The sequence below is a fragment of the Besnoitia besnoiti genome, chromosome VIII (assembly GCF_002563875.1).
Source record: "Besnoitia besnoiti strain Bb-Ger1 chromosome VIII, whole genome shotgun sequence".
NCBI lineage: Eukaryota > Apicomplexa > Conoidasida > Eucoccidiorida > Sarcocystidae > Besnoitia > Besnoitia besnoiti.
Genome location: NC_042363.1, coordinates 2,802,992 through 2,824,283, shown reverse-complemented (window position 1 = coordinate 2,824,283; position 21,292 = coordinate 2,802,992). Strand labels below are relative to the sequence as shown.

At 57.3% G+C, this 21,292-nt stretch overlaps 3 protein-coding genes across 3 annotated transcripts; 1 reads left to right on the top strand and 2 right to left on the bottom strand.

The window, feature by feature from the left end:
* Positions 1-282: 282 nt before the first annotated feature.
* Positions 283-8,544, bottom strand: BESB_085150 (Pumilio-family RNA binding repeat-containing protein; the record flags this gene model as incomplete). Its single annotated transcript, XM_029366865.1, has 10 exons — positions 283-764; positions 992-1,097; positions 1,392-1,478; positions 1,867-1,965; positions 2,347-2,583; positions 3,124-3,863; positions 4,145-4,515; positions 4,969-6,484; positions 7,011-7,627; positions 8,087-8,544. 10 exons carry the CDS (start codon positions 8,542-8,544, stop codon positions 283-285), a joined length of 4,713 nt encoding a protein of 1,570 aa, XP_029217325.1.
* Positions 8,545-11,152: 2,608 nt separating this feature from the next.
* On the bottom strand, positions 11,153-15,229 carry BESB_085140 (methyltransferase; the record flags this gene model as incomplete). The annotated part of the gene is made up of 9 exons (XM_029366864.1): positions 11,153-11,212; positions 11,476-11,569; positions 11,933-12,055; positions 12,304-12,422; positions 12,806-13,218; positions 13,751-13,816; positions 14,199-14,322; positions 14,668-14,781; positions 15,194-15,229. 9 exons carry the CDS (start codon positions 15,227-15,229, stop codon positions 11,153-11,155), a joined length of 1,149 nt encoding a protein of 382 aa, XP_029217324.1.
* A 5,332-nt stretch (positions 15,230-20,561) lies between these two features.
* On the top strand, positions 20,562-21,292 carry BESB_085130 (uncharacterized protein; the record flags this gene model as incomplete). The annotated part of the gene is made up of 2 exons (XM_029366863.1): positions 20,562-20,814; positions 21,189-21,292. 2 exons carry the CDS (start codon positions 20,562-20,564, stop codon positions 21,290-21,292), a joined length of 357 nt encoding a protein of 118 aa, XP_029217323.1.

Below are 21,292 nucleotides of genomic sequence, written 5' to 3'. Positions count from 1 at the left end.
CTGCTCACATTTTTACGTAAAGGGGTGTGACGCGCGAAAAAAGCCCGGTCACCTGCCCTCCGCACAGCCAACTTCCGGACTAGCAGGCTACACTCGCGAAAACCACTTTCTTCTTGCCCCTAACGCTGAGTCTGCCTGCTCAAACTGCGCCGTTGATGCCCTTCCCCTCGATGCGACTAACTGGACTCCCAGACAAAGACATTGTCACGTAAGATCAGACGGTGCTCCAGTGCTGCGCCTACCGCCGCACATGTATACAGATATCGCCCGTAAAAGCACTTGTTACTTGTCCCCGTTACCGACCGAATCAGAAGTGCCGTTTTCGCCATGGCCTACTCGACCATGAAACTGCCCGGCCTCCAATTTACCGCCCCTTGTCGTTTCGCGATTCCGTCGGGGCTTCAGCGCAGCTGGAGCCTGCCCTTTCCGATCACCGTTCTCAGGTTTTTCCGATTTCTTTCGGCGGTTGGCGGGTTGCAATCCCGTTGCCGAAGTCGCGACCGTTCCCTTCACCGCCGTGCCAGTCCTTGCCTGGCCGCGATGCGACTTCTTTGACAGATCTAGACAACCGCCTGCGGCACTTTCTCCGCCCGCGACAGAGTTCGCCGACACAGGGACCAAAAGGCTCGGGAACTTCTTGACAAGCTTGTGCGCCACGCGAGTGCCTGGTTGCGTCTGGCGAAGTTGCGATAGACATGGCTGAATGGCTGAGAGCAGCTGCTGCTGGACCGGTGGCGGGCAAACGGTTAGCGCGCGCTGAACGACTGCAGCACCACAGGATACAATACAGCACACCCACACAGCATTTCCGCCTCCCACGCAAGGCCCAGAATCTGACTGCAACTGATTCTCACGCCGTCGTCTATTCACGGCGGGGAAATGAAGACCAACAGGAGCACTACAACACACGGCACCGGACAAAAGGTCCAAATGTGGGATGCCCTTTCAAGTCGACGGCAGCTGCCATGCCCTGCCAAAAAGGATTTCTTACCATAATTCGCATACAAATCGAGAAGCATATCTTTGAGGCCATCGCCTTCCGCCAGCAGTTCTTCAACAATCAAGCTGCGCTGCTCTGCAGTGCCCAGCATGAGACACTGCAGATAACAGACCCAGCACAAAAAAATTCCACACTCCGTACGGCGCCTCCAAGCAGCCAACACCCTTGTATGCACTTAATGATGCACCGCCGCCGTGAGAATAACCCTCACTTGAAATAGTACATGACACCATAACGAGTTCTGCGGGCTATTATTCAGGCGACGGCAACGAGGAGATGTTCACCCCGCTGAAACCGGTTTTTACGGGGACCATGAGGAGCTCGTTTAGCGTCTCCACGTCTCGCAAACAACACGTTGCATCCTACATCCGTGTCGGTTTCCGAGGCTTACCTTTTCAACGACGTTGGACGAAAACTTCTGCATGGACAGCTCCCGAATGCGGCCTCGAACCGCCTCAGTGACGGCCCCATTGAAGCCCTACAAAATCACCATCGCACCAAACTTTGCATTTTTCCATAACCGTGGATGTGGCCAACACCTGGATGATCAAACGCATTATTCGGAAAACACTAGCTTTATAGCTGCGTGGATGCTAAACAGTCAACGAATCGCTCCTGCGCCGCACCCGATATGCAAGAGAGCGAGCCATGGCGAATTACCTGACGACTGTTCTGTGCCCTTGCTAGTATTTCCACCGACGCGACAGCCATATCAAGCCATGAAAACAATGTGGTTGCATTCAAACCCCCAACCGTCTCCAGGGCTTTGCTCCGTTACGCGACAGGCCGTTCCAGCGCCTGGCCGGGAACTTGCCCTCTGCGTTTCGTTCCCTATAAAATTGGTCTATTCTAGCGGCGGAACTCACCTCTAGCTGTAGGTCCAGCACGTACTGCACGACATAGTTGCCAAACGCGTCCTGCATGAGTTCTAGCGCGTTCGCCGCAATCCCCTGGAGAATCTCAGTCTAAGTCACACACAGGCATACGCACGGACCTCCGGTTCCATTCACGCGACGTTCTCGCAGAATGCGGATCATTCACATAATCAGTCCCTTTCAGATTAACACGACCGCGAGAGGCGCGCGCGAACAGGCACCGGTTACCTCTCCAATCCTGCATGTCACGCGATCGGAGCGACGATTCTAAGCACGAAACAGCTCGTTCAGCTCGCAGGACGTCCTCATATTCCCCGTAGTCCTCTCCGGTCACACACACACACACAAAGTCTGGCTGAGTAAGAAAGCAGATCCACCTGACTCCAAATCGCCACCATCCACCGTTATCCCTCCACCTCTCAAAACAGGCACGCGGCAGCCGTGCGTCTCCTCTTGGCAACATCTGCCTACCTTAGCCTGAGGCGGCGCAGCATCAATGCAACGCTGCATGACGCAGCATCCGTGGCGCTCCTTTGAAATTTCCACGCAGTGCTTCTTGACTTGGGCGAAAACAAAGTCGCAGCGCGCGGGGGAGAACGAAGCAAGGATCTTCTGCACGACATGATTTGCGTTTGCATCCTTCGCCAACAACACGATGGACGGCCGCAACGCCGCCAGCAATTCAGTCGTCGATGGGCTAGCTGCAGGCTGACGGGGAAAACAAAATCACATCATACACAAGATGCACGTAACTGTATCGGGCAAACTGCGGCTTGATTCGCACAGGCTCTGTGCACGGCGCCTGCGGCGACGGCGAACACGTAGGGCTCAAATGTCCTTACTTCCCACCCCTTTTGCAGCTTTCACAAACACTAGACATAGCCAGAAACGCCGCTTGAACATGCGGAGAGAGAAACATGCAGCCGTCGCCGCAGCGGCACGGTAAACAAAGCAGACGAAAAACATGCACAGCATTAAATAAAAAACGGACTCCCTCACCTATTAAAGCGCGCACAGAACCACACCCCCCCCCCCTCCGCCTCGACAAACTTCCTTCAGATGCTAGAGGTACGGTCTGGGATGTATGCCTCGCTTCTTGTGAAATGGGGCTGGCCACTTGTGTGCATGCAAATGAAGATACGGAAAAAGACGAAAGAAGCAGTTGTTCCATGCACCACAAACTCCCATCCCGCGCTGTCTCCACCTAGATGTTGAACATTCGCCGACGCACAAAACGCGGCCTCTCACCAATTTGGCGCAGACTTCGATGAGTTTCTGAACAGCGCGTGTTCCGTGCGGGCTCAAGCAGACGTCAACGATACGTGGGCGGAGCTTCCTGACCAGCTGCAGAAGCTGGGGCTCTGCACACTCCTCTACAACCTTCTGTACAAGGTAATTGCCGAAGGGGTCTACCAGGAGGACTATGACGCAATCGAGCACCTCCAGGCAGATCGTCTTCACCTCTTCCGCATCTGCCTCCGAAAGCTTCCGCTGTAGCATGCGGCAGCCGATCTGGTCGCGGGCAATCATTTCAATGTTTCCTCTGTATTTATTTCCAAACACAAGATCCTCGGCTGTCGCCACCGTCAGGGTCCCTGGGCAGCTCGGTCCATTTCCTGATCCACCGCCCGCGACGGCCTCCACCAACTCCACGCTGCCCAGGTTCCTGCCGAACGACCCCTCGACCGGCGAGTCGCCCTTCTTCCCTCCCACTCTGGCGCTGGTCCCCGCAACAACGACGGCTTTTGCAGACGCGCTCGCGTGCCCGTCCGCGCCATCACCGCCCAGTCCACCGGCGCGCTGCGGACCTGAGCCATCCGCTTTTCCACGGTTTTCCGCCCGACCCGGGCGAGTTCTTGCACTAGTCACCTTCACGCCAGGCCCCTGCCGAAGGCCAGACGACTTGTGCTTCGCACTGTCCTTGTCAGGAGAAAGGTAGGCGTTGACAAATGCTGCACCCGCTTGGACAGTCGCGGCACGCAAGTGATCTGTGTACAAACCGAGCAGTCAAGCGTACACAAAACCCAGTCAAACTGAGGGCACTCATCGTGCCCGCTACGCGTTTACACAACAAAAAAGCACACACTCCACCGTCTCCCTAGCCTGCAAGATGACTGTAGAAAAGCGTACACAAACAAGCGCCTCACACGCCACGGACTCAAGCTGAGGCGCCCAGCAAGAACGACCACCATTGTAGAGTCTGCCTCGAGACAACACGCCCCCGTCTCCCCTCGAAAACCCGAACATGGCGTCCGGCGGCTTCACTTACTATCGGGCACAATCGGATGCAAGCTCTGCGTTGGCATAACGCATACGGGGCGTGGACTGCCACCAGCCGCGGGAGACGCAGTCCCCGTGGAGACAGCGGCCCCGTCGACTCCTGGCCAGCCTGCCGCGGCGTGAAGGCCAGACCCCGTAGCTGTTTGATGATGCGCTGCAACGGCAGCAGCCGTGCGCTGCTGATGGAGAAAGTCTGCGTGAACATCGAGCCCTCGCGGGACCATGATAGGCGCATGAGGTGGCGACATGCTCAGACCGGGCGGCGCTTGAGACATTCTCGCGGCGCTGGCCAGCAGCGCAGCGGCAGCCGGGGAGAGAGCATGATCACCTATTCCTAGTGGGCCGCGATGATGCTGTAAACTGAAACGCACATGCAGAAAAACACGAAAACGACTCTGCAGGACTATACGGAACACACTGGTGCGCTAACTGGAAAACTGCTACTCAAAAAAAGACCTTGCCGTCTCCGCCGCGCGGAGCCCTCCAACCCTAAACCCAGCCAGCACACGACCAAGACAGGGACCCCCCCACAACGCACGCGACGCTGGCAAACGGATGCGGAGAAGACAGCTGCGAATAGCGCCTTCATCCAACACTGCGGGTCTGTGTCACGCAAAACACCCTCGTTCAATCTTTCTTACGACCCGTTCTATCTCCTACATCGCATGTCTCCCTGTAATCAGCAATCGTCTGTACCAATGTGGTTTCATCTACACGGAAAATCTGTCTAGCAGCGGAAGACGAAAGTCGGGTGACTAACAATCAGAACTGGCGCCGTGCGTTGCCAGTGGTTTGATCTCTGGTTCAGCTCACCCTCCTGGATACATGGCGTGCCCTCCTAATGAAGGCGTTGCGCCCACCACGCATGGCCAGCTGCCGCGCGGGTCTCTTGGGCCCAGAACCATGCCAGGCGGAGGAGCTGCGTGGGCGGGAGAGGACCCCGGAGTGCCTCCTAGGACACCCAAAGAGGGAAGCGACTGCGCATTCAAGAGTGGATACAAAACTGATGAAAGCAGCTGCGCATTACCAGCGACCTCGGATGCTGCCGCTGCCGCTGCGATGGCGCCCGGAGTCGGAACGCCTAAACCTCCTTGTCCTCGGCCCTCGTCCCCATCGCTGCTGTCCCGTCCGAGACCGTCTCCGGCTCGGTGGTGAAAAGCCTGCCCAAGAACTGCGAGGTTGAGTGCATGCGCCATAGCAGCTGAACCTGCATCGCCAGCGCTACCACCCGCATGCGCGAGAGGCCCGGTACCCACGTGACCCGCACTACCCGGGGCGCTGCTATTTGCCGCATGTGCCAAGCCCGAGTCCAGACCCAGAGGCCCCATTGCCGGACTCGAAAGGTGCTGGAGCGCCAACGGTCCATCCGCCGACGAAGCACCCGCTACGCCTGCCATAGCAGAAAGGAGCGCCGCTGCAGCCGCCGGATTCGCACCAAGAGAGCCTCCTAGAGAGAGGGCAGGGTGCAGAACTCCAGCGATGCTGCCCGCTCCGGCGGCATCCGGCCCGACAGCAGTGGCTCCAGGAACGACCGATTCCGAGTCGGCCAGGGGACCGCCAGCAGGCGGCGCGGAAGCCTGAGACCCGCGGAGCGCAGCGACCGCCTGGAGGAAGTGCTGCTCCTGTTGCTGCGCAGCGGACAGAACCAGGCGAACCTGCTCGTCATCCAAACCAGCGGGCACGGACTGGCCACCTGACGCGGTCATGTTGTCTGCACCCGTCGGCGAGAGCCCGTGGGACGTCAGAAAGGCGGGAAGCCCTGAAGCCATAACCACTGCATGAGACGAAGACGGCGCAGCTGCGGCATGATGCACCAGGGCCTGCACATCGCTGGGTGACGCGAGCATCACCCCTCCTGGCGCAGTCATGGTCGACTGTAGCGTGCGACGGAAACCTTCTTCATCCAGCGAAGAAAAACCATTTGGACGGTTTCTGGAAGCCGCATGGTCATGCGAGTCGCTCCGACTTCTGCCATGGCCATTCTCCCCGACCTCGACACGGCCACTCCGTTCTACACCCGCGCCGTCTCCGGCGCAGCCCCGAACTGTTGAGGAGACAGCGGACTGAATGGGGAACGAAAAACCGGCAGCATTTTGCGAACTCGCAGCGGTGGACGGAGGCGAGCGGTGCCTTTCGGAGGATCGAAGAGTCGAGGAATCCGCTGCGTTGTCCGCTGCCCCCTCGGACGAACACGGACTCGCAGCAGTCAGTGAAGCTCGCCGCTGCAGAGCGTGATTGAACGAATCCGAGGGGCTCCGAGCCAGTCCACCCGCGGCGCCTGCCGCACCAGGTTGCGCATCTGGGCAACGGTTCAGAATCGCCTCAGTCCCTGGGGAAAGGCAAAAAAGAGGACAGAGGAGAGATGCATAGCCGCAGCATTACCTGGAGTCCCTGCAGCCGACTCCCCGCGTGAGACGCACTGAGGCCGTGAGGCGCCGAATGACACACAAAAATGAGGACGCCCCCCACCCCACTCTTCTTGACGGGCTCAACCGGTGATGTGCTCCTCCTCATGACTCGACTGTGCGGGCTTGGTCGTCAAGGCACGCGGAGATAGGGCAGGACCCCCCCAACCGACAGGCAACCCTACAGAACGGATGCGTAGCTTAGGGTGTCAAAAGGCGCACAAAACAGTTGCTCGCTACCGTCGTTGAAGGTCAGCGGTATTGCGTGGACACACTGTGTGTGTCGTGAGTGAAGCAGTCAACCACTAAGAGGTGTTCCTGCGCCTTTCAAAGCCCATTCTACGCGGCCCTCGTACAACGCCGACACGGCTGGTGAGAGCTGTGCACAACAGGAACTAAACCAGCACCCCCCCTCCCCCCGCCCCGCCGCCCCACCCCGGGTGCACGTACATTTTTGTACCATCGGTAGCAAAGCAGCATTTCCGCCAGACTCCTTCCAGGCAGCGTGAGCGTCCTGGAGGAGGGCAGCGGCGGCAGCGGCGGATAAACTCGCGCCATGTTGTTCTGTCTCTTCCGATCCATTTGCCGCGCCGATTCTGCTACTAGCTGCCGACCCCCCTGTCGCCCCGCCAGCCACTCCTCCTGCTGCTGCCAACACGGCCAGACTTAGAGCTCGGGTCGAGCAGACGAGATTCGCGGCTTCTTGCCGGTGCTGCAGTTCATCCACCAGGGCGAGAGCGGCGGCCGCATTCACTGCGGCAGCAGTTGACGAGATGAGCCCCGTTGACGCCGTGCTTGTCCCTTCTTCATCTTCTTGGGGAACCGCTGTTCCCAGGTTATCCCGAGAGGTTGCAGAGAACGAGGACGACAAAGGAGGAACGCATGTCAGGCCATCACCTCCCGACCCCCCGCCCGAGCTGCTCGCGCGGATATCTCTGTTGTTGCCGGCGAAGTAGCCGGATGTGCGCGTGCTCTGCCGCCGGCCCTTCTTCTGAGACGCAAGGTCGAGGAAGGATTGGTCTTCTTCCAGAGGCTTCGGCAGCTTGGGATTCTTCTGCGACAGGTTCCTGCGCGGAAACCGAGATGGATCCCGAAAAGACGGACAGCAGTTCTCCACCCGCACACACGTAGCTAGAACAGACGCGCTCGTGGATCCAAAGCTTCCATATTCAGATCAGCGGCAACAATGCGCAGTCCTACACCGATGAGTCGCTCCAGGGGCGTCCCTTTCCAACATGGCAATCGCCAACGATAGCGAACCCGCTGAAGGAAGGGCGGCGGCCCGCCGGCGAGGGAGCGGCCTCAACTGACATCTGACCCCCAGAGATGCTCCCCTCGTTCACGTGTTTCGTTCAAATGCCAGAGGCTCTGAGCCTCAGTTGCCCAGACCGCACGGACTGCGAAGGAGGGGGAATCTGAAAAGCCCGTTACAACACGGAGACGAGTAGTTCAGATTCCTGCCCCCTCGCCCCTCCCACGCCTCGCTCCCACGTGGAGCTCCAACGGAAGAAGCAGAAGCCACTCACCTGTAGAACTCCTGATACAACTCATCGCAGCGGATATCGATTAGGCTGTTGGTGGTTGATCCGCTAGGGGGGAAGGCGAAGAGAGTAGAAGAAGATTTCTCCAAATGAGGTGGCGCGGAGGTTGGGCGGGGAATTTCTCCATCAATGGGCTGAAGGAAAGTCGGCCGCTTCTCAGACGGCTTGGAGGAAAAGCTGCCGGAGCCACATGGGGAAGAAAGATCGAGCCCCCCGGCGCCGACTTCCTGAGTACCTAGTGCCGGCATGGCAGAGCTCCCGGCCGGACCTGCCACGGCAGAGAGGACAGGGGAAGATAAAGTTGACGAAGGGAATACAGACGGACTCGGAATCGCATTGGCATCGACGCTTGGATTACCTGCTACCGCGCAGAAATTCACCTTTTTCCCTTCTCTACACCCAGCTGAAGGGGAGGAGCCCTCGAAGCTGCCGCTGGGATTCATGATTGCGCATTACGCGCGACAGATCGACCCAGGCGCACGACTGCCGAAAGCGTGGCGTCCGAAAAGCACGGTGGAAGTCAATGAAACTACGACTTTGATACAATGTGGAGAAGAAAATTTTTGCGTCGCGTCGCAGGAGCATCGGCGGGCAGTACCACTGCACAGCACGTGCTCCCACGCAAATCCTCGGGGCTGTGGGTGCCCCCTGAAAAAATGCGTCCGGCGGCGGCAGTTCGCTGACCTGTAATGGCCACAGTCCAAATCGGTGGACGGAATGGTAGAAAAACGGGCGCTGGAACAATATGTCTGTCTACTACGTCTTGAAAAAATCCGACCGCATGTCATTCAGCTCCACCGTCCACGCGCAGCCGAATAGTACAACAGATGGGGGGATGAATCCGGAACCAAGGGCAGACACACCGGCTCGCCCTGCGTATCTCCGCTTTTTCCAGAGAGAACAGTCATTTGCCGTCTCTGGTTCACCGCCCTCCCCTTCAAAGCACACTCTCACATTTCGCACTTGCCGGAAACAACCCGGGCACTGAGAAAATCTATTTTATTGCCAACAAACTATCCTGAGGCTTCGCGTGCAGGAGACAAGAACGCCGGAGGCAACGCAGCATTTCGCATAGCCCTCTCCTCTAGCCTGGTCGGCAGCCCTAACGGTAAGTGCGCATTAACCGTTTCCGCGGCTCTGCTCACGGTGGTCAGCCTTCTCTTGCATCGAGAAGGTCCTTTCCTGGCACAAGCAAGCCACTCCGCGGGTTGCAGAACCAATCATACACAGCCGCTTTCATTTCTTTCAGACACTGCCGCTGGGATTGACTTGTTGGTAATGTCACAAGGCAAGTCTTCCACTGCCACCTCCGCCCCACTGCTCACTGCTGAGGACGATTTGAGGAGTTGAGTGAGGTCGCGCACAAGCAGCGTCCGGCCTCAGACGCCCAGCCACCCTGTCAAAGAGACGAGGATTGAGACCGAGAAACTCCCTTGAGGGGTGGCCGCCTGGCTGTCGCACCCGAGGGAGCACCACTTGGTAAACCTCATTCATGGGCCCCTGTGGGCAGGCACGCCTATACCAGTTCGTGCCATGCTGCGGGAAAAGCCGTGACACAGGTCTTACACAGCCCAGGAATGTACCGGTGGCTGCAACTGGCACCTGGCTGGATGTTCACGTCTCCTTGAACCGGCTGCCGTTGGCCTTTCAGACTTCGCGTCGAGGAGCTGGAATCGCAGCAGGTTGACCCGCTCAAGCACCTCTGGGGTGCGCGTGTTGGGCATATGACTTCGGAACACCCTCCTTCGCATCATCTACAGAAGGCAGACAGCAACACCAACTTTCCGTGTGCGTGTTTCTCGCAAATATATGCGAAGTCGTCTTCGACGGTGCTGTACCCTGCGGGTTCAAGGGAGCGTTGCCTTCATTTCACAGCCACAGGTGGAGCAATTTGCAACCGTGGGGTGTGAAATGCATATTGTGTCATCCTGTGAAACAGGCAACCCTGAAGCGTCTCGTCTCTCTACTGCAAGGGAAAGCTGAGGGTGGAATCCCAGCGTAATGCATTCCGGGATGGCTGGAGTGGTGAGCATCGGCTTCGAGGGTATGGCATGTGCATCGTGGCTTGGTTCGTGAAGAAGTTACGCGGGTTGTAGACGTAACATTGTTGTATGCTGCTATCCCGCCTTTCTCAAATGATAGTGACGGCGTTGCCGCCTGTTCTTAGCCATTTTATCGGCGTTCTCGAAACCGCAAGCTCACCCCCCGCCTCCCCCCGCAGCCTTCGCAAATGCCGCGGATAAGCGGTGAACTGGCTCGCCTCCATGAACGGAGGTAATATCCCGTCCGACCTAAAGGGTAGCCAACTTCAAGAACGTCAAGCAATACACTGTACAGACTCATCTCCACCCTGTCCACTCAGCCGTCATAGGCGGGCAGCTTTTCCGGCGCACCACGTGCTGCATTTGCCTGAATTCCTGATGTGTGCGCGCCACAGCTGCGCACGCCCAGCTCTGCAACAGCATGTGTCTCCAGTTACTACACCTGACTCCTGCAAAATATGTAACAAACGACGGAGCTGTGTGCTGGCGGGGTGCCCGAACTGGTCATCCATCTGTGGAGCAGCAGTGTCTCCTGTACAGCGGGCAAGGACGGCTTACTTGACCAGTTGTGGGAGTTCTTCAACTGGTATTCGCCACACAGCACTTCCTTTCCTCCCTACTAATTCCGGCCTTGATCCGACGTTGTCCCGAATCGTGGCAGACTAGTCCTGCTGCTCCGGAGTAGGCAATGCTACTTCACATTTCTACTTTTCTGAGGCTCTTCGCGCTTCTACTCTCAATTTTCAACGTAACACCCGTGTCGGGGTCGCGCTAACGAGGGAGATTCCGAAAACTTAGCCCAATAATGACGCCTATAGTAGGCAGAGGAGCCGTTAGAGTCAATGAGTTTGTTGTCACTGGTCGGGACACAGCATCCGCACATGCCATATGGAAGTACGTGCAGTCAAAAAACGCCCCCTGGCGCACGACAGTGGACTCTCGGCGCCATGGGAAACACGCTATGGAGAAGAGGCGGCAGCGCATATCGATTGAGGAGGAACCTCTGCGGCTAGAATCTGTCTTTCCTCTTCCGTCCTGTGTATTTGCTCTCGTGGCGAACCTTCTTGCCCTGCGAAAGAGAAGCAGACAAGACGGCGCATCGCAGCATGACCGCAGACGTGTTTCTGTCGTGTCGTCATCATGGAAGAGGAGCTAGCTTTGATTTCTCAGGCCTCACACCGGGAGGCATAGACGATAACCCATTGTCAACTGACCTGCGTCCCGTGTTCCCTCCTCCGAGAGCAGGCCGCGCCAAACATGTACAGACCGCAGAGCTATGCAAAAACGAGGGCACACAGATGGACAGAGGTGCTGCTGTTTATGCAAACGCACCTGAAGTCGCTGCTTCTCCTTTTTCTTCTCGATCCATTCGCGGCGGGTAACCGTTGCCTTGCTACTCTTTCCTCGCCGGATATTCTTCTGCCGCCTGCACAACCAGACAAGGCTGCGCATCGTTAACCTCGTTTTAGCAAGCATCAAAAACACTACGCATCTCTGCGCGCCAGCTCGTCACGATCAGAAGACGCCTTCCGCAGCGGCGCCGGTAACACGCAAACACACTCGCCAGTTCGCATTTCCTGCCAATAAAAGGCGCATACGCGCCTCCGCAGAGGCGCACTCCAAACGGTTCTTGTCGCCCTCGAAATACACGCCCAGCCTGTCGCCCTTCAAACACGCAGACAGGCGCTCAGTGTTTGTCACAAGACTAACCCGCCCCACGAGGATACCGACCCCCGGCGAAAGCCCAAAAACACTCGAGCGCCCCGGACCCTCAACCCTACGCTCTTACTCTCGGCGTGCAGACTCGATGTGCGCAGGCCCGTCGGTGCCCAAGGCAGCCGCCTGGAGCTGTTGAAGTTGTTGCTGCTGATCAGGTAGGTGGCTCCCGCCCACCCACAGAACCAAAAAAAACCTGAGGAAGCCGCACGCGCGCCAGAGGGAATCGTCGTGCCATACCTCCGCAGCGCTAGAGCTGAGCGATTCTGAGGAGGCTGCCGCGGAGCGCTGTGCCATCACTGTTCGATCGGACCCTACACCCTCTACCGTTCCATGCACCAACGTCCCACGAGCGAGGAGTAGCGGTAAACTGGCCAAGCCACCCCCCTTCAGGCGAGATACGGGCGGACTCCTTGCCTGCGATCTGAAAACGCAAGTCCTCACTTTTTCGCTTTCGTCGAGTTCGGGTAGTCGACAACAATGCCACCGCCGAAGCCGCTCCGTAGCGCCGCCGATGTCACCATTTCGACTTGCTGAGGCGAGTCTGGATAGAACTGCAGGACCTGAAAAGTGAGACATTTTGGAACGCAGCGGTCCGCTGATACGGGGGTGACTTCCTTCACAGACTGCGAGTAACGGTTTGCTCTCCTGCCGACGCGAAGGTTTCCGCTTTGCACGAGATAGCCTACACCGACAGAGGTTTGTGCGCAGCGGCCGCCCGGCCGCTTGGCGATCCGAACCCCAGGTAGGAGTAGAGTTCATCTCTTTTCATACGCAAGAAACCGGCTCCGTCCGACTTTTTCGCGCCACGCGCCGAGACGGCGAAGCTCGCCACGCCGATGACTCGGCACGAGGTCTCGAGGCCTCGACTGCGTTGCGGTCTGCCCCTGCGAGTGAACCCGACCTTCGCTCGCTTTGAGTCGCTGGCATACCAGATGAGACGTACCGCGCGTCCGCCTGTCTTGAGGCTGGCAAAGAGCCACTGGAAGAGACACCGTAGCCGCTTGTAGGGTGCGTTGGGCTTCGCATCTCCAGCCGCGGAGGGGACGAGAGCGGCGCCCCGGGCCGCCGCTGCCGACAGACTGTTCACTGTGGACGTAGCCGCGCCGTCTGAGGAGGCGTCATGGCTCATGGCAACTTCGTTCGCGTCGGCATTGGGACTCCGGGAGCGCGAGTGCCCGTCGTCATCGCTTTCGTCCTCCTCGCAGCTCTCCATGTCCTCTTCATTTTCTTCGCGAGTCGACGCCGAGGCAGTCGCTATGGTCGCGGCAGGAACCTCTGACCGGATGGCGCTACACAGCCACTGAAGAGCAGAAATGCTGATGGCCCCGTCGAAGACGCCCGGCCGAAAACGAAGCGCTGAGAAGACGACAGAATAAACCACGCACACAAGCAAGACTTGGCGCGCCCTCCGCTCGTCACTCGTGGCAGTAGGAAAAGAAAGAAAAAAAAGAAAACAGAAGGCAAAGCTGCTCCCGCCGCCCCAGCTGCTCCCTGGGGTTGAGGCGCGCCCACAATCGAAGCTCAAGCGTCTGGCACACCAGGAAAGATCGCCTCGCTGGATTCTCAGATATGCGGCTGGGGCGGGGGGTCGTCTGGCACATCGGGATGTGTCTAAGGATCCTCTTCCTCTCCAGGAGCGCCTATCTACAGTATCCGCCCGCCTTTCAGCCTCCTCTCAGTCTCCCGCCCATGCCCCGAGAGAGAGCGTCGAACACACTGAGAGGACAGCCCGGATGGCTGTGTGCATGCTCGCAGGAAAACAATCCGCGGACACATGGTCTCCTGACTCCTTCGATTTCCGCTCGCGCGGCAGGTTCCTACCCCCGCCCCTTCCCCCCTTTCCACCCCCCCCCCTCCCCCCCGCCCGCCGTCGGTTTCTCTGTCTCACGTTTTCCGAGATCCGCCAAAATTGCGTCTGCGTTCTCCTCTGTGTTGCCGGCATCGACGGCCTCGTCTGCAGAGCAAACAGCGCAGGTGTAAAGGAAACGAAAAAGACTTTCACAACGCACAGAGACGTGAGCCGCCAGCCAGGACCCATCAGCAGAAACGCGCCACACAGCAAAAGGCCCCGCGGCACCCCTCCTCGCGCTGGCATGAACACACGGCGTGCGAGTCTCTTCTCTCCTCCCGCTAGCACGAACGCACAGGGCTCTCAGTGCCGGCAGAGGGCGCGAACCAGCCAGAAGCAGAAAGCGCGTGTGCGCGTCTTGAGAGCGGCGTGGTTGCCGCGTCGCAGAGAGCAGCCTTCCGTCGTGTACCTGAGCAGGCGTCTCGAGGTCAGCGTTGGTGAAACGCTGACAAGAGAAGCGAATCTCTCAACAGAGCGATAAGCTCACCGAGCATGCACTTTGAAATATCGACGCCTACGACGAAGTGACCCTTGTCTGCAAGACGCGCCCCACTGATGCCGCTGCCGAAGCCGAGATCCAAGAGGAGAGATGGTTGTGTCTCCCCGTTTCCCTGCAAAGAACACGAGAAACCGCGGAAAGCGTCGGGCGACTCAGCGAGCGCAGTGTGCCTGCAAAACGCGCCAGAGCTCCTTCGTGCGGCGCACCCAAGGACGGTGAGGACGGTGCCTCCGCCAGCCGGAGCCAGAAAGGGTCGCGGGGCTATGGCGGCAGAGACTGCTCCAAAGGACAGGCGTGGAGCTGTGGCGACGCTCGCATCTCGCGACGCGCAGCCACTGCAGCCACAGCAGCAGCCGAGTTGCAGCTGGAGAGCGCTTAAGCCCGGCGCGTCCGCAGAGCCCGACCGCAGCGCTCGAGAGGAGCGAGACCGACCACGAAACCTGAGAAGCGAACCTACTTCGCTTGCTGCGGGAAGCAAAAGCAGTTCGAGAGCACGGTCTGTTAGCTGCGTCTGGATCGCCTGCATGCGCGAGCTCCGCGCATACTTCTTCGCCTCGAGGGCATTGTAAAACTGCACAGCAACAGGCACATGAAGACGAAAGGTACAACTGCGGCGAATCCGCGTCCACGACGTGCGCCAGACCTTGGGAACTCTGGGGGTGTCCATCTCCCGTCTCCGGTCGTCGAGCCAGCCCCTCCCCCCCCGCCCCCCCTGTGCATCACGTATCGCCTAATACTCTCAACCTCCGACAGAGGATGGCGTACACGGCAGCAAGGCCGCCTAGGGTGGAAACGCCAGACACAAACTCGAGAGAGAGAGGGAGCGTCAACACACACGCGACGAGTGTAGGCTTCACACGCTGAGACGAAAAAGAGAACCCCGACCGCGCGAGCGATAGGCCTGTTGACGCCGCCGACCCTTGAACCCAACTGCCTCAGAAAAAGCACCTTGAATCTACTAGCTGATCCCGATTTTCACATACCACGTCTGCTGACGCCTCGTACTCCGGACGGCTCATCTTGCTGGCATTCTCTGATTCAACGCCTTCCGAGCGGCAGTCTGTGCAATTATCCTTCTCCCTCTCGCCTTGAGGAGGTGCCGCTCCTTCCGCTGCCAGCCCACGCTGCTTTCCCTCGACCACCTGAGGAACTCGCGTCGGACTCTGCCTCCAGAGTGCTTAAGAAATCGTCTAGGTTTTACGAACCCAGAGGCCAAACCCCACTTGGCTCGTTCGCCTTCGGCAGTTATTCCTCCCGCAAAAAGAACTGAAACCCTCAGCAGTTGCCACAGCGGCCGGCTTCGTTCAGTCGATCTGAGGAGATGAAATACGGTGTGCAACGACGACGAAGGAGCTTTGCAGGGGTAGGACGAATGCCAGCGCAGCGGCAAAGGCAAAGGCGGACGAAAAATCGACGCAGCGGCTAGCTCCGCAAGAGCCAGGATCTATGTACCACCTGTAACCAAAGAGCCGCGCTTTTCAGAGACAAGAGAACCTTGAGGCGCCTGCAGTGGATATCTGAAGAGTTTGTGCTCCTTGGTATCGTGCGGTTACAGGTAAGGGCGGAGGGACTCTATCCACATGCGACACGACAATGAAAGACGAGGAGGGCTTAGCATGGACAGTGAAAAGGCTCCTCGAATTGAAATGGTCGCCAACGGCAGGGTCACAAATTTTCACTTGGCTCAGCGGAGGATATACAAGTACACGTAACGAAAAATCGCACAACACGGCACGTCAAGGAGCGATTCAGTAGCATGCCGGCGACACAATGCGCACGAAAAGGCGGGGAAGATGGGTATCGGCCTTGGTTGGTAGTGATTCAGTACAACCAGTGAAAATATATTTTCATAGCAGAGCATATTTGCGTCTTTGTTACGCGGGGACTTGTCCCTTCCTCAAAATTCCATTAACGCATGGTGAGTTTTGAGAAAAGAGGCACCGTAGCTGCATGCGGCAGACACAATCGACGTCTTCGACGCTGTCAGAAACAAAGAATGTTTCGCCAATCGAGCATATGTTTCTCGCCATCTTTGGAATGGGATTTCGACCCGGCTTGAATGTTCGTTTCGCGGGCTTGATGTAAAGCGCAAGACCCACCGCGGCCATACTAACTCCTCAGCGAAACAACGATGTGCGGGGTGAAGCCGCGCTGTGGTGGGTTTTCAGGATGGAGACACAGGGCGATGTCGCAGCTAACTTCAACTCTTTCCTCAACACTCCTGCGACCTCGTCCAACTTGGGAAGTGCACCAAGGGGCAGGTGGCGTAGAAATTCCTTCTCTGCTAGTTTTATAGCATACCTTTGGCCTCGTCCGTCGGCTGCGCTGACACATGGCAAACTGTAGCGTTCAGTGGCAAAGGAGGACACGCGCTTGGACGCGCTAGTGAGAACAGTTTCAGCTTCTCTTTTTTCCACTGGCATCACACGTTATACGGCTGCTGGACTTGACTGGATAGAGCCTTACAGGGAAACAGCTACGGCATTCTACCGTGGGTCGATCGGAGCAACCCCACGATGGCATACGTGAGTTCACAGGTGGGCAAGAGGTGTTCGTCGAGAGTATTGTTCGAATGAGTTTGCATTGCTTCCTGTGACGGTGGCTGAACGTGTCTCAACCACCTCCATCGGAGCTGCGCATGTGCTCTTTTCCAAAGCGCGGCCATGTGAAGGCCTCGTAAAAGAATCTGATGACATCCTGCCAACCTCGGACGTCGTGAACACCAGGAGCTCTGGGAGTTCTATGCAGACCACAAATGCAGTAGACTAACCCGCCAGTGCCTTCACCTGCTCTTTACGAACTCCTGTACCAATTAGGTGTCCAATTGTTGCCGATGCACGCGATGCCACTGCAGACGGCGCTTCGGCCGTCGCAAACGCGTTATTGAGGAAAAATAATATCGCAGGTCTTGTTAGCTGGCAATCTTCACACACATGCAGACATGGTGACGGGATACCCTTTCCGTCTGTCTTTCCTGGGACCAAGAACTCTTTGGATTCACTCCAGACCTTCAGTAGCTGCTCGGCGAACCATGCATAATGGCTCTGCGATGACTATGCATGAAGCGAAAGGCAGGAATGCAAAGCTGCAGAGCCGTGTTTGATAAAGGGAATCCACTCCCTTCCTGTGAATTCGTCAGTAACGTTCCCTTTAGAAGTCTACAGTAGTCGGTCGTCCTCCTTTCGGCTTGAGCAGCAGCCGTGCCACGCCCTGACCAGATGAAGTCAACGCTAGTTGGTGATTTCTACCCTCGAATACACTTGATCGTACAGATGTGGGCACAGCAATGCACTCCGACAGAGACGAGTCCCTCTACTGACACCGTTTTCTGGACTGCCTCCTGACGTATACAAGCCGCTTCTACTGTATCACAAACCATACGTACTTGCGGCACCTGTCGACGCACGTACGTGTTGCACACAACCGCACAACCCAGAAGTGTATCGGACAAAATGTAGGTTAGGAAAGAAGTGAGCCATGAGCCATCTCCATCGCCAGCGATGACAGCCACAGTGTTTAGGGTTATCAGGAATCACCCTGCGCGATGGATTTGATTCATACAGCAGCACTCAGTTGTTTGCTAGTGGATTGTCTGGAGGGCCGCTTCCCTGAACAGCATTTCGTCTCCACCGAACAAAATATTTTGGGGCGGGCGTTGCCACGACAATACTCATTCCACTGTGGGTCGAGTTTGTCGCGGAATCCGCCTACCTCCCTCCGATTCTCTGCTCCTTTCGTGCTGAACCATTCGCTCTGTAAAATGAGTCACGTGCGTGACCATACATATATGAATCGTAGAGTGAATTTCCGGTGTGGGTGTGGCACACACTCTTCGTTTGTGTCTGACGGCCGTTCTGCTCTTCTAAACTTTTCCGTTGCACTGGCAGGAATAGCGCCGCAGCGGAGTGACGAACTCAATCGAGAGGCTTATGTTTCACGACGCTGGCGCAAAAATACGGTTGCTGTCCCGTGCACAACAGATCGATCCCACGACAACAGACGCAGCTTTTGATCTAGGAATCGATCTGCAAAGGAATGGCGGCACACTTCTCGATAAAATTCCTCTAATTCACATGATGGAGTTGCGCGTTCGATGCCACCTGCGAGCGAATTTTGCGTCCTCCAAACAGGGCGTTGTCGCACTGAAAACCATGAGCAGCTGCAAAACAGCTGCCTATGGTTTTCGCATACAGGCTCAGGCGTGGCCTCCTATTTCCCACCGTGCCAACCACAAGAAAGATATTCGAGTTGCTGTTCTGTTCCGCCGGAGCCAGTTTGCGTCCGACGTCATGTCCACTGTGCCGTTCCGGTGAAGACACGCGTGTGCCACGGCGCCCGTGGGCGCCGTGGGCGGTGGCTGGTAGTATTACGGGAAAGCGTCGCGAGCAAAGAAACACTAGAAGTACGAGCGGTGTGCGGTGTGCTGACGTATATGTGGGGTAGTTCAAGAAGCGTCAAGAGGTCTGAACAACGTTTTACTGCACAGAACATCGTATACTGATGACCGCTACGCCCTAGTTGATCGCAGGTCACGTGACCCACCAGCACGACGTGCGAATGCAAAGAAGCTGTAAGACACACAGCATAAAAAGACACACCTTCACCCTTCCTTTCAAACCTGTGCAATGGCTTCGACTGCAAGCACCTTCCTCTGGTTCGAGGGTTTATGCTTCCCCTCAGTGTGAAGCAAAGCCACCGGAAGAGGAGACAGCCTCTGCGCGCGAGGCAATATCCCGACGGAAGCGTTACCCACACCCATCTCGCGCCATGCTGTGTATTCTTGTCTGTACGACATTCAAAGGTAAACTTCTGCATTACGTCTCGGGCGTCTGCGGGTTGTATGAGTGGGCAGTGATGCCAGGGAGGGAACCTCACCTGTGTCGTGCAGCCTGGCGGTGCTCGAGTCTCCCAGTTGAGCGCGCCCGCCCGCCGTTTTAGCGAGACTATGTGTCTCTTGAGGTGTGCCGCCTTGTCTCTGACCAAGCGAACTACTCCATCTCACCACGTCTCGCTGGGCGAGACCGTCTCACCGGAGGGTTACCTTTACACCGGTGCGCGTGGACTCGCCTGCCATCCCGGTGAACCCCGCCAGCGAGCAGCGCCGCGGTCTCTTCAATTTGGCTAGGTCTCCTCTTGTCCAGTTATGAGTTTGTAGTTTTCGCAGACACCCTTGATCCTTCAACTCTGCTGCCTAAATTTCGATTCAGTGTCGTGACATCCGTTTTTCCGCAGGGAACAGATCCATCTGTTCCAGCCTGGCCTTGTGTCTTTTTTTTTACTGGGACCTTTTCCTTTGTCTAGAAACTGGCGGCGGCCTCCATTAGGCCAGCTACATTCGAGGGCGGCGAGGCGGTTGTTGCAGTTACTGATGCCGAGCAGTCTCTCGACACGTTTTGGTGGTGGGGGGCAGCCGCCAGTCGTGTGAAGCCTGGTCGCTGGAAGTCCGGAGGACGTCCCCGTTGCCGCATAATAGCACTTGTAGCGATGTCTTATTGTCATCTTTTACTTGAAAAACTGGGCATTCCAGTTTTGATATCAAGGAGAAACCCTAACACTTTGATTCGCGTGGGCGCGAGGCTTCTAGAGACAGGCGACAGGACCGGCTGGCTGTCACATTTGCTTGGGGGGGGCTCGTGTACGTAGGGTGAGGCTCCCTTCGCACTTGTGAGTTGAGGGAGGGTTCACTTTGCGCGTGTGAGCGGTCCTCCGATCCATATCGCGTCGCGAATACACTTTTCTCTTGAATTTGAGTTCACGCATTTGTGCTCCATGAGCGTTTCGATCGACTTTTTCATTTACCTCCCCGGACGCCACCAACGCGTTTTTTCGAATGTTCCGTGGTGTATTCAGTCCTCGTCTCGTCGTTACTTTCAACCGAGGGACCGTGAACACCGAATTTCGCTTGAAGCTTGTCCTCCACTGCGTTGGGCATTCAACCCGTGGTATCGCGGGTGATCTTTTCAAATAAACGACTTGTCTGGTAGCCTAGACGGACTCATATTTGTGCTTTTTTCTACACTGCCACGTTATCGCTCGGCCTCTACGGGGTTCTCGCAAATTATTTCGGCCAGGGGCTTGTCAGTGCCACGAGTGTTTCTTTTCTCTTTTTCGGTTGCTGGATCCTGTTGCTATTTCGTCCGACGGCAGCAAAAAACAAACCGCCTGTTTGAAACGTGGAAGCCCCTATTTTTCGTTAGCGTTAATTCTGTGTGGTGGTACGGGAAGAGTTTTTCTGTGCGCGCGCTCGTCCTTTATCCTTCGTCGACGCCTCCTCTCTTCCGGTCCTCCCTCCTCGCCCCTCGGTTAGCACCGACACAACGGCGCCCGAATTTGCCTAGCCGATTTCCCAAGATGGAGGAATTTAGCGGTTGCATTTGCCACTTTCTTAGCACGCTGATTGGCGGGGTACGAAGCGCCATCACGAATGCAGATACGCTCTCCATGCCAACAGATTTAGGAAATGTGGCTGGGGGGGCCGGTGGCACTGGCGGCGCCTTGGCGGCTGCGCCTCAGCCTGCAACGGCTGAGAATGGCGGAATGGCGCCAGCACAGGTCGCCGCCCTGATCGTTCTCCTCATCGTCATGGTTCTCACTTTCCTTCAAAGTAAGCAGCGGGTAGGGGTCGCCCTTCGTTGCGGCGGATCGAGAACGGCGCACAGCGGGAGGGCAGCTGCGAATCGTGCACTTTGCCGAGGGGGCTGAGCGCAAGGCGATTGCGTGTCACGAGGCCACGTACGGGTAAAGACAGAGGGGGAGAGCGGCCGCGGTCGCGCGCCTGCGCATTGTTTCCTGCTTTCGGTCTCGATGGCGTCTGAGCGACGGACGCAAGTCTAGGGAACCACGCAGAGGGGGTGCGTCCGTGCGGCTGCTCCCTCGCGCTTCGTAGGATGTATGCCGTTCTCGTGTCACTACAGGGGGGAGGGCGGGAGTTCAGTCTGAGTGATTTCGACCCTGTCTCTCTTGCGTGTCTGGTCGCAGATTCGACGTCAAGCATTCAGACGACGAAGCGACGGAACGTGGGTCGGCCGGACGACGGGAACGATTCGGGCGGAGGGGGTCGCCCAGGCCCTTCAGTTGCTTAG